Source organism: Arachis hypogaea, chromosome 16 (assembly GCF_003086295.3).
Source record: "Arachis hypogaea cultivar Tifrunner chromosome 16, arahy.Tifrunner.gnm2.J5K5, whole genome shotgun sequence".
Taxonomy (NCBI): Eukaryota; Viridiplantae; Streptophyta; class Magnoliopsida; order Fabales; family Fabaceae; genus Arachis; species Arachis hypogaea.
In genome coordinates this window covers 41,843,172-41,856,303 of record NC_092051.1, presented here as the reverse complement: position 1 = coordinate 41,856,303, position 13,132 = coordinate 41,843,172, and the positions used below count along the sequence as shown (strand labels likewise).

The following is a 13,132-nucleotide window of genomic DNA, read 5'->3' as shown; positions in this document are numbered from 1 at the left end:
TGGTATTTCGAGTAGGATTCAAGGATTGAATGACTGTGACGAGCTTCAAACTCCTGAAGGCTGGGCGTTAGTGACAGACGCAAAAGGATAGTAAATCCTATTCCAACCGGATCGAGAACCAACCGGTGATTAGCCGTGCTGTGACAGAGCGCGTGAGCGTAGTTTTCACTGGAAGGATGGAAGGTAGCCATTGACAACGGTGATCCACCAACACACAGCTTGCCATAGGAGGACGTGCGTGCGTGAACAAGAAGACTGAGGGAAGCAGAGATTCAGAAGACAAAGCATCTCCAAAACTCCAACATATTCTCCATTACTGCATAACAAGTAACCTTTAATCCATGCTCTATTGTTTATTTGCAATTCAACTGATAAACATAATTGGCTTCCTGACTAAGATTTACAAGATAACCATAGATTGCTTCAAACCAACAATCTCCGTGGGATTCGACCCTTATTCACGTGAGGTATTACTTGGACGACCCAGTGCACTTGCTGGTCAGTGGTACGAGCTGTGAAAAGTGTGATTCATAATTCCTGCACCATGGATTCATCCTCATCCTTCCCAGTATCAAGGATTATGAAATCAGCAGGGATGTAAAGGCCTTCAACCTTTACTAACACGTCCTCTACTTGTCCATAAGCCTGTTTTCTTGAATTGTCTGCCATCTCTAATGAGATTTTAGTAGCTTGCACCCCAAAGATTCCCAGTTTTTCTATTACAGAGAGAGGCATGAGGTTTATCCCTGAACCAAGGTCACACAGAGCCTTTTCAAAGATCATGTTGCCTATGGTACAAGGTATTACGAACTTTCCAGGATCCTGTTTCTTCTGAGGAAATGTCAGTTGATCCAGATCACTTTGTTCATTGGTGAACAAGGGAGGTTCATCTTCCCAAGTCTCAATACCAAATAATTTGGCATTCAGCTTCATGATTGCACCAAGGTACTTGGTAACTTGCTCTTCAGTAACATCCTCATTCTCTTCAGAAGATGAATACTCGTCAGAGCTCATGAAGGGCATAAGGAGGTTCAATGGAATCTCTATGGTCTCTAGATGAGTCTCAGATTTCTTTGGTTCCTCAAAAGGAAACTCCTTATTGATCACTGGACATCCCAGGAGGTCTTCCTCACTGGGATTTACGTCCTCCTCTTCCTCTCCAGGTTCGGCCGTGTTGACTATGTCAATGGCCTTGCACTCTCCTTTTGGATTTTCTTCTGTATTGCTTGGGAGAGTACTAGGAGGGATTTCAGTGATCCTTTTACTCATCTAGCCCACTTTTGCCTCCAAATTTCTAATGGAGGACCTTGTTTCATTCATGATACTTACAGTGGCCTTAGATAGATCAGAAACTAAGTTTGCTAAATTAGAGGTATTTTGTTCAGAGTTCTCTGTTTGTTGCTGAGTGGATGATGGAAAAGGTTTACTATTATTAAACCTATTTCTTCCACCATTATTAAAGCCTTGTTGAGGCTTTTGTTGATCCTTCCATGAGAGATTTGGGTGATTTCTCCATGAGGGGTTACAGGTGTTTCCATAAGGTTCACCCATGTAATTCACCTCTGCTATTGCAGGGTTTTCAGGATCATAAGCTTCTTCTTCAGAAGATGCCTCTTGAGTACTGTTGGATGCAGCTTGCATTCCATTCAGACTCTGAGAAATCATATTGACTTGCTGAGTTAATATTTTATTCTGAGCCGATATGGCATTCAGAGTATCAATTTCAAGAACTCCCTTCTTCATAGGCGTCCCATTACTCACAGGATTCCTCTCAGAAGTGTACATGAACTGGTTATTAGCAACCATGTCAATGAGTTCTTGAGCTTCTGCAGGCGTTTTCTTTAAGTGAATAGATCCACCTGCAGAAGTATCCAATGACATTTTAGCTAATTCAGACAGACCATCATAGAATATGTCCAGGATGGTCCATTTTGAAAGCATGTCAGAAGGATACTTTTTGGTCAGTTCTTTGTATCTCTCCCAAGCTTCATAGAGGGATTCGCCTTCTTTCTGTCTGAAGGTCTGAACATCCACTCTAAGCTTACTCAGCTTTTAAGGAGGAAAGAACTTGGCTAAGAAAGCCTTGACCAGCTTATCCCAAGAGTTCAGGCTATCCTTAGGTTGAGAGTCCAACCATATTCTAGCTCTGTCTCTCACAGCAAAAGGGAAAAGTATGAGCCTGTAGACTTCAGGATCTACTCCATTAGTCTTAACAGTATCACAGATCTGCAAGAATTCAGTTAAGAACTGAAAAGGATCTTCAGATGGAAGTCCATGAAACTTGCAGTTCTGCTGCATCAGAGAAACTAATTGAGGTTTCAGCTCAAAATTGTTTGCTCCAATGGCAGGAACGGAGATGCTTCTTCCATGTAAATTGGAATTAGGTGCAGTAAAGTCACCAAGCATCCTCCTTGCATTATTATTATTTTCGGCTGCCATCTCCTCTTCCTGTTCAAAAATTTCTGAAAGGTGCTTGCTGGATTATTGTAATTTAGCTTCTCTTAGTTTCCTCTTCAGAGTCCTTTTAGGTTTTGGATCTGCTTCAACAAGAATGTTCTTGTCCTTGCTCCTGCTCATATGAAAAAGAGGGACAGAAAAATAATAATAATAGGGGTCCTTTTTACCACAGTATAGAGGTCCCTGTATGAGTAGAAGAAAAGAAGAAGAAAAGAATGTAATGTAAGGAAAGAAACACAAGGGTGAGGAGAGCAGAGATGTGAGATGAGAGAGAGAGAGAATTTTCGAAAATTATTTTTGAAAAAGAGTTAGTGATTTTTGAAAATTGTTTTTGAAAAAGGTTAGTAATTTTCGAAAATTTAGAATCAAAAATTAAAATAATTAGTTAATTAAAAAGAAATTTTGAAAAAGAGGGAAGATATTTTCGAAAATTAGAGAGAGAGAGAGAGAGTTAGTTAGGTAGTTTTGAAAAAGATAAGAAACAAACAAAAATTTAGTTAGTTAGTTGAAACAATTTTGAAAATCAATTTTGAAAAGATAAGAAGATAAGAAGTTAGAAAAGATATTTTAAAATCAAATTTTTGAAAAAGATATGATTTTGAAAAAAGATAAGATAGAAAGATATTTTTGAAAAGATATAATTGAAATTAGTTTTGAAAAAGATTTGATTTTTAAAATCACAATTAATGACTTGATTCACAAGAAATCACAAAATATGATTCTAGAACTTAAAGTTTGAATCTTTCTTAACAAGTAAGTAACAAACTTGAAATTTTTGAATCAAAACATTAATTGATGATGTTATTTTCGAAAATTAGGAGATAAAGATAAGAAAAAGATTTTTGAAAAATATTTTAAAAATTTTCGAAAATAAATAAGAAAAATGAAAAAGATTTGATTTTTGAAAAAGATTTTGAAAAAGATAAGATTTTTAAATTGAAAATTTGATTTGACTCATAAAAACTAGATTTTAAAAAGTTTTGAAAAAGTCAACTCAAATTTTTGAAATTTATGAGTGAAAAAGGGAAAGATATTTTTTTTTAATTTTTGAATTTTTAATGATGAGAGGGGAAAAACATGAAAAAGACTCAATGCATGAAAATTTTGAATCAAAACAATGAATGCATGCAAGAATGCTATGAATGTCAAGATGAACACCAAGAACACTGTGAATGTCAAGATGAACATCAAGAACTTATTTTTTTGAAAAATTTTTAATGCAAAGAAAACATGCAAGACACCAAACTTAAAAAATTTTTCATGTATAGACACTATGAATGCAAGAATGCATATGAAAAACAAGAAAAGACACAAAACATGAAAACATCAAGATCAAACAAGAAGACTTACCAAGAACAACTTGAAGATCATGAAGAATACTATGAATGCATGAATTTTTCAAAAATTTTATGCAAACTTTAAAACATGCAATTGACACCAAACTTTCAACTTGACTCAAGACTCAAACAAGAAACATGAAATATTTTTTATTTTTATGATTTTATTAAATTTTTTTGGATTTTTCGAAAATTAATGTGGAAAAGAAAAATAAGGATTCCAAAATTTTTAATATGAATTCCAGGAATCTTGTATTCTTAGTCTAAAGCTCCAATCCGAGGGTTAGGCATTGCTTAATAGCCAGCCAAGCTTTAGTATGTAACTCAGACATGCCACGGCTGACATTCCAATTAACTTGCCTCTATGCTGATGGTTGGAAGCCCCTATCCAAAAGAATTAGACATGGCTTTACAGCCAGCCAGGCTTCAACATGCTTCATGAAACTCTAGAATTCATTCTTAAAAATTCTAAAGAAAAATATATTTTTGAAAAGATTTATTTTTTTTTTCGAAAACAGATGAGAAATTTTTGAAAGGTTTTTGAAAAATTTTTGAAAATAAAACAAAAAGAAAATTACCTAATCTGAGCAACAAGATGAACCATCAGTTGTTCAAACTCGAACAATCCCCGGCAATGGCGCCAAAAACTTGGTGCACGAAATTGTGATCTCAGGCAACGGCGCCAGATACTCTGTACGAACGTCTTAATAAATCTTTTTTCATTCACAACTTCGATACAACTAACCAGCAAGTGCACTGGGTCGTCCAAGTAATAAACCTTACGTGAGTAAGGGTCGATCCCATGGATATTGTTAGTATGAAGCAAGCTATGGTCACCTTGTAAATCTCAGTCAGGCGGATATAAAATAGTTATGGAGTTTTCGAACATAAATAATGAATAGATAGAAAATAAGGATAGAAACACTTATGTATATCATTGGTGAGAATTTCAGATAAGTGTATAGAGATGCTTTCGTTCCTCTGAACCTCTGCTTTCCTGCTGTCTTCATCCAATCAGTCTTACTCCTTTCCATGGCTGGCTTTATGTAAGGACATCACCGTTGCCAATGGCTACTTTTTATCCTCTCTGGAAAATGGTCCGATGCGCTGTCACTGCATGGCTAATCGTCTGGAGGCATCACCCTTGTCAATGGCTGCATCCCATCCTCTTGTGAAAATGGTCCAAATGCTCTGTCACAGCACGGCTAATCATCTGAGGTTCTCGATCATACTGGAATAGGATTCACTCTCCTTTTGCGTCTGTCACTACGCCCAGCACTCGTGAGTTTGAAGTTCGTCACAGTCATTCAATCCCAGAGTCCTACTCGGAATACCACAGACAAGGTTTAGACTTTCCGGACTCTCATGAATGCCGCCATCAATCTAGCTTATACCACGAAGATTCTGATTAAGAGATCCAAGAGATACTCATTCAATCTAAGGTAGAACGGAAGTGGTTGTCAGGCACGCGTTCATAGGGAATGATGATGATTGTCACGTTCATCACATTCAGGTTGAAGTGCGAATGAATATCTTAGAAGCGGAATAAGTTGAATTGAATAGAAAAACAGTAGTACTTTGCATTAATCTTTGAGGAACAGCAGAGCTCCACACCTTAATCTATGGAGTGCAGAAACTCTACCGTAGAAAATACATAAGTGAATATAGGGTAAGCATGGCCGAGTGGCCAGCCTCCCATGGAGGTCTAGAGATCTAAAAATGATCAAAAGATGATCCGAAGATGTCTAATACAATAGTAAAAAGTCCTATTTATACTAAACTACTTACTAGGGTTTACAGAAGTAAGTAATTGATGCATAAATCCACTTGCGGGGCCCACTTGTTGTGTGCTTGGGCTGAGCTTGAATGTTACACGTGTAGAGGTCAATCTTGGAGTTGAACGCCAGTTTGTAACGTATTTCTAGCGTTCAACTCTGGCTTGTGACGTGTTTCTGGCGTTTAACTCCAGACAGCAGCGTAGAACTGGCGTTCAACGCCCTTTTATGTCGTCTAAACTCGGCCAACGTATGGACTATTATATATTGTTGGAAAGCCCTGGATGTCTACTTTCCAACGCAATTGAAAGCGCGCCATTTTGAGTTCTGTAGCTCCAGAAAATCCACTTTGAGTGCAGGGAGGTCAGAATCCAACAGCATCAGTAGTCCTTCTTCAACCTCTGAAGCTGATTTTTGCTCAAGTCCCTCAATTTCAGCCGGAAAATACCTGAAATCACCTAAAAACACAAAAACTCATATTAAAGTCCAAAAATGTGAATTTAACATAAAAACTAATGAAAACATCCCTAAAAGTAACTAGATTCTACTAAAAACATACTAAAAACAATGCCAAAAAGCGTATAAATTATCCGCTCATCAGCAGCTTATCCTTTTTCTGTCCCAATACAACACCAATTGCAAAGTTACTTTCATCATACATGAGTTCAAAAGGCAATTCCCAATCTGGGGGTGTGATGATTGGTGCTGTAGTGAGTTTATTTTTGAAAGTTTCAAAGGCATGCTGACAGCTATCATCAAAGACAAAAGGATTGTCAACCACTAACAAGTTTCTTAGTGGTTTAGCTATTTTTGAAAAGTCTTTGATGAATCTCCTGTAAAAACCAGCATGCCCAAGAAAAATTCTCACTGCTTTTACATTGACTGGTATAGGGAGCTTCTCTATGATCTCTATCTTGTCTTTGTCTACCTCTATACCCTTGCTTGAAACCTTATGCCCAAGAACAATACCTTCTGGTACCATGAAATGGCATTTTTCCCAATTCAAAACTAAATTTGGTTCTTGGCATCTTTTCAATACAAGGGTTAGATGATGCAGACAAGCGTCAAAAGAGTTACCAAAGACAGAGAAATCATCCATAAAAACCTCTAAGAATTTTTCTACCATGTCATAGAATATGGAGAGCATACACCTTTAAAAAGTAGCAAGGGCATTGCACAGCCCAAAGGACATTCTTCTGTAGGCGAAGACTCCAAATAGACAGGTGAAGGAGGTCTTTTATTGGTCCTTGGGGTCCATCGCTATCTGATTGTACCCAGAGTACCCATCCAAGAAGCAATAGTAAGCATGGCTAGCCAACCTTTCTAGCATCTGATCAATGAAGGGGAGAAGGAAGTGATCCTTCCTTGTGACATCATTCATTCGTCTATAGTCAATACACATTCTCCATCCTATCACTGTCCTTGTAGGGATGAGTTCATTCTTCTCATTAAAGATGACATTCATTCCTCCTTTCTTTGGTACCACTTGCACTGTCACCCAAGGGCTGTCAGAGATAGGGTATATAATTCCAGCATTCCACAGCTTCATTACCTCCTTTTGAACCACTTCCTTCATGGTTGGGTTAAGCCTTCTTTGAGGTTGCACCACAGGTCTTGAGTCCTCTTCTAGCAGGATCTTATGCATACAAATTGCAGGACTTATTCTCTTGATGTCATCAATTGTCCACCCTAAAGTTGTCTTGTGAGTTTTCAATACTTCAATAAGCTTTGTTTCATCTTCCATGCTTAAGGAGGAATTGATGATTACTAGCAGGGTCTTTTTTCCTACAAGGAATGCATATGTGAGCTGAGGAGGAAGGGACTTCAACTCTTGCTTTGGCGCCTCCTCTGTCTTGTCTTCACAAGAGATTTAAATTTCATGTTCTTCCCTGACATCTTGATCCTCTTCTATCTTTTCTTCTTGTTCCTCAAGAATGCTTATTTCAAGCACTTCCTCCACCAAATCTTCAATCATCTCCACTCTCATATGCTTTTCTTTTTTTGGGGGATATTGCATTACTTTAAAGACATTGATGATCATTTATTCATCATGCACCCTGAGGATCATTTCACCTTTCTCCACATCAATGATGGCTCTTGCTGTGGCTAAGAAAGGTCACCCCAAGATAATTGAGTTGTGTCCCTCTTCTTCCATGTCTAAGATGACAAAGTCGGCAGGAAAGATGAGTTCTCCAACCTTCACCAATAAGTTCTGTACAACTCCATTAGGTATCTTGAGTGAACTATCTGCCATTTGAAGTGACATCCTGGTAGGTTTAACTTCCTCTATTGCAAGCTTTTTCATCATTGAGAGAGGCATCAAATTGATGCTGGCACCTAAATCACAGAGAGCTCTTCCCAATGTCATGTTGCCTATGGTGCATGATATGATGAAACTCCCTGGATCTTTGAGTTTTGGTGGGATGCCTCTTTGAATCACTGCAATGCACTCTTGGGTCAAGATCACAGTTTCCTTTTCATTCCAGCTTCTCTTCTTATTGATAAGTTCCTTGAGAAATTTTGCATACAATGACATTTGCTCCAAAGCTTTAGCAAGTGGAAGGTTAATTTTCAGCTTCTTGAAAACCTCTAGGAACTTGGAAAATTGCTGGTCTTTGACCTCCTTTTTCAGCCTCTGAGGATATGGCAGAGGAGGGGTGTAAGGCTTCACCTCCTTCCTCTGTTCTTGTGGATGCTCTTCCATGACTTGTTTTCCCTTCCTTGGAGCTTGTGGCTCTTCCTCATTCTTCTTGAGCTTTTCCTGGTCCTTCTCTACTTGCTTCTTGCTAGCACCTTTGTCATCTTCTAAAGTCTTTCCACTCTTGACTTGAAATTACCTTCCATTATTCTTTGGGATTGGGAATGGTATCACTTGGGAAAGCATTGTTTGGTCTTTCAGCTGGCTGTTTGGACAATTGTCCAATTTGTCTTTCTAGATTTCTCAGTGAGGCTTCTTGGTTCTTGTTAGCCAATTCTTGATGTTTTATCATTTTCTCAAGCATCATCTCTAAGTTGGAGATTCTTTGGGATTCTTGTGGTAATTGTGGCTGAGTGTGGGATGCAGATGGTGGATGAAAGTTATTTTGGTTAGTTGGTGGGTTATTTAATGGATAGTAATTAGATGGGGGTGATTATTTTTTGGTTAGTTGATTGATGATTCTGGTGGTTTGTGTTGCGGAAGTTGCTTGGGTTGGAATTTCTTTGCCATGAGTTTTGGTTTTCTCCCCACTTCAGATTGGGGTGGTTTCTCCAGGAAGAGTTATAAGTGTCTCTATAGAACTCATTTTGTCCAGCACTTTGGTTGTGCATATATTGCACTTATTTAGGTTGTTGATCTTCATAGCTCTCTTCCTGTTGTCCCCACACAATTGGTGGTTGATTGGATAAGCTCACTGCTGCAAGTTGAAGTACATCTATTCTCTTTGCCATCATCTCCATTTGCTATTGGATTTGCTGGTGCATCAATTTGTTCTGTGCCAAGATAGTGTCCACACTTTCAAGCTCTAATACACTTTTCTTTAGAGCTGGTTGGCGTTGCCTTTGGTGAGCATAAAAGTACTGATTGTTGGTCACAATGTTTATGGGATTTTGGGCTTCTTCAGCTGTCTTCATTAGCTGTAGTGAACCTCCTGCTATGTAATCTAGGGCCTCTTGAGCTTTTAGAGTCAAGCCCTCATAGAAATTCTGGAGTTTGTTCCATTCACTAAACATCTCAGGTGGACATTTTCTAATCAAAGCTTTGTATCTCTCCCATGCCGCATAAAGTGATTCTCCATCCATTTGAGTGAAAGTATGCACTTCTGTCTTCAATATGATGATTCTCTGAGGTGGGTAGAACTTGACTAGGAATTTTCTCACCAAACACTACAAGAAAAAAGGCATATGGCCATGCTTTTTTCTTGCCACGCTTTAAAAGCGTGGCCAAAAGTGGTCAATGGCCACGCTTTTATGAGGGTGGCGATAGATTAGAGATTTGGCCACCTTTTTTTGAAGCGTGGCGAAAAGGATCAACGGCCACGCTTTTTTAAGGGTGGCAATTGATTAGAGAAATGGCCACGTTTTAAAACTGCCACACTTCAAAAGCGTGGCCATAGAGAGCAACAAGGACGTTTTAAAAGCGTGGCGAAAGGGTTTCATTAAGGCCACGCTTGGAAAACGTGGCCACATCCTGTTCCTCTTTTGACACGCTTTAAAAGCGTGGCCAAAAGGTTTTTTCTGCCACGCTTCGAAAGCGTGGCCGTAGAGAGAAAAAGTTACGTTGTAAAAGCGTGGCGAGAGGGTTCCCAACCCATTGACACCAACCCGGGCCGCAACCCGCCTCGCAACCCGGTCCCCAACCCGTTAGACACTAACCCTAATCTTCTTTTCCCTTCGAAACCACACTCGCCTACTGGAAGAGCTCCTATTCCCTTCGTCATTGTTCACCCTTCGCCCTTCGCCCTTCGCCTTCGTCCTTCGCCCTTCGCCTTCGTCACTGTTCGCCTTCTTCTTCATCTTCTTAATCTTCATCTTCTTCTTCATACTCTTCATACTCTTCATCTCTCTGTTCACCTTCAAGCTCTACCAACATGGGCGACGGCAAGGTATCCCCAACGGTCTCTTCTCCTCCAAGCCCTCCGATCCCAAAGGTCTGATCTCTTCACCAAATGCTTCTATTTTTTTATTTTCTCGATTTTTTCCGTTGGGGTTACTTTTAGGGCTTTCACTTTCCATTTTCATTTTTCCCTGATTCGTTCCCCTGATTCATGTTCCTTCTTGGTTAATTGATAATGGTCACAATATTAGCGTTGTTTGCGACGTGGTTTTTTTTCTGGTGCACTCTGTTTTGGTTATGACTTAAGCATTGTTTCAGTTTGGGCTAAAAACAGAAAAAAACAGTGTGTTTTCTTGCTGGTTTTGGTATTCCTTTTATTCTCACTGTTTTTTCCCTCCTCTCTTTTATGTATTGCTATAAAATTATATTATAGTATCTTGAAGCTCTAGTAAAGTTGTTTTATCCTTACTATGTTAATGTGTTATTGTTCCTTAGGTGGTGCTCTAAAGCCAATAGATATTGACACATTATGAGTTCATGTCACTTGTGCTTGGTTTCGGCCTGAAGTGGCTTTTGCTAGTGATGAGAAGATGGAGCCTGCTTTGGGTATTCTTAGTATTCCGTCAAGTTCTTTTGTTAAGGTGAGATATCAATACCCAGTTTGTTTAGAAAATGTAATTGTAAAATGATATAGACTACAGGTTTCCTAAATGGTTTTCATGTGACATCTCTTGTTCCTTCTTTATGCCTATGTTAATCTAAATTGTGTTTGTTGAATTTCAGATTCGTGTTATTTGTAAGCAAATTCATGGTTCATGCACACAATGTTGCAAGTGTTCTACTTATTTCCATGCCATGTGTGCATCAAGGGCTGGCTACCGAATGGAGGTCAGATCAACTCTGGTTTTTATTTTTTATTTATTATTTCGGGCTTCCATTTGCGAATTGTTGTTAACCTCTTACAATTTGGATTTCAGTGTTATGCATCATGACTAATGTTTAGTTGACATGTTGCATTTTCTTATAGATAATTTAGAGACTTTTTTTCTCTAAATTTTCCTGCTTAAATGCAATTGCACATTTCGGAGAAAAATGATAAACAGACAACAAAAATGGTTTTCTATTGTGCTTATCACAGGTATAGAATCTTCAATTACAACAAAAGAGACAATACTTTCTTCTTTGTCCCTTTATACGGTTTCCTTTTCAGAGTTTGCTTTTGCCACAATTTTTACTCTTTTTTGAATTCCTCAAGTATGAATTTAAGATTCATTTGAATCTTACTGTCAGCTTTTTGTTTTAATATTACTTGCAGGGCTCCCAATCCAGACACTGTTTTGATTATGCAAACCCCTCTTGGGGTCATTTCAACTAAAAGTCTTCTACAAACTAAGAAAAAAACGGGTTCCAGGCTAATTTCCTCTAGAAGAACAAAGGTAGAAGAAACCCGTCAAGCAGATGATAGTGCTTATTAGTGCTCTTTTTTGTCATCCAATTTATTAATGTTAGTGTGTGTGTATGTGGCTTTTCAATCCCATCATTATTCAATTATTCAAGATGATGCACAGAAATTCTCAAAGGCTCTTATTCCTACTTCTCTTTTCTGGGTTTCTCTTATCTTCTTTCTGCTTCTGCTGTACCTGCAACCAGTAAGACAGGCCTTCAAAGTTGTTAATGAATATTATTGTGTCTGTTCTGTTTTATTATCAGTTATTATAGCAATTGGATATATCATGGAATTAATATATTTAGAGTGACAGAAAATTAAAAGAGAATGGAATTAACATATTTAATATGATGAATAATTAGGGATTAATTTGATTTAATTTGTGTGATTTAAGGACCCAGAATTTGGATGGTGAAGAATCTGAAGATGCATCACTTCTACTTTCTTTAGCTAAGGCATCACTTGTTTAATATTGTTGGTTGGTTGGTTTTGTTTATGTCCATTTAAGCGTTAAAATTCTGCATTTGAACATGATCTTTTATTATCATTTATTGCCCCTTGGAACTTTTCTTGTGTTTGTTTTACAACCATGCATGTTTCTTTTGTCCCTTGTATAAAGATAAATGGTTGTTGGTGTTCAAAGTTGGAGTGTGGGATTTTGTTAGGTCTTTGTTTTGTTTCTATTTCCTTTTTCATGTTCACATCTCCTATTATTGTGGGCTCTCATGTTTTTTTTTGGTTCTCTTCCTATTATTTGGTTGGTATCTTTAGTCTTTAATAATAACAATAATAATATTATTGTAGTGATTAGTCTCTTATATGCTACTGTATGTCATTTTCTTGTGTTCTCAGTGGAGTGTGTATTTTATTTCCACTTTGTTTTGGTTAGATTATGAAGAGCTTGGGCACGATGGTAACAGAACAGTTGCTAATGGTGTTGACAAGGAAGGGCCAGTGCTTTCAAAGCTTGGTTCAAGTTCCACAGCTAAGCTTCACCCCAAAAATAGAGCTCAAAGTGAGTCCAAACCAACCAACATGCCACCTACTAGTGTTATGACAAGACTCATCTTGATCATGGTTTGGAGGAAGCTGATTAGGAATCCCAACACTTACTCTAGCCTAATTGGCCTCACATGGTCTTTGATCTCATTCAAGTATGCAATCTTTACTCATTTTAATTGTTGTTATACTTAACTAATGTTTTAATCTTAGACTTAGGAATTGTTAACTTTCTTAGGAATTGTTTCTTAATCCCAATACTTACTCTAGCTATTATTTGCACATTGCTCATGCATTTTGACCTGCTTCTCTTTATTTGCACACCCTATTTATATTGGTGTGTTAAATAAATAAAAATAAAAACATGGTGTTAAATAAATCCTATGTGAACTAAGCTTTCTTACCAAACCTCATTTAGCTGCTTCCTAGTTCTTTTCAAGTGGCCAGTGATTCAAATCCTACCTTTTGTAGTTTATTGCTTTTTGTTTCAGGAGTCGTTCAAAGTTCAAAGACTTATTCTTTGATTGATTTGATTAGTCTCTGAAAATGAAACTGTAGGGTCACACATTGCTGCAAAGAGCAG

The 13,132-nt window shown here is 37.9% G+C and overlaps 1 protein-coding gene and 1 non-coding gene across 2 annotated transcripts; both read left to right on the top strand.

Annotated features, from left to right (window-relative positions):
• Positions 1 to 1,935: 1,935 nt before the first annotated feature.
• Positions 1,936 to 2,043, top strand: LOC112761658 (small nucleolar RNA R71). Its single transcript, XR_003182044.1, has one exon. It is a non-coding gene; the product is annotated as a small nucleolar RNA R71 (small nucleolar RNA).
• Positions 2,044 to 10,602: 8,559 nt separating this feature from the next.
• LOC112756476 (histone-lysine N-methyltransferase ATX5-like) lies at positions 10,603 to 12,752 on the top strand. The gene is made up of 5 exons (XM_072219550.1): positions 10,603 to 10,744; positions 10,887 to 11,006; positions 11,192 to 11,241; positions 11,419 to 11,539; positions 12,440 to 12,752. The coding sequence occupies exons 1-5, from the start codon at positions 10,694 to 10,696 to the stop codon at positions 12,605 to 12,607; spliced, it is 510 nt and encodes a 169-aa protein (XP_072075651.1). The 5' UTR covers positions 10,603 to 10,693; the 3' UTR covers positions 12,608 to 12,752.
• Positions 12,753 to 13,132: the final 380 nt, after the last annotated feature.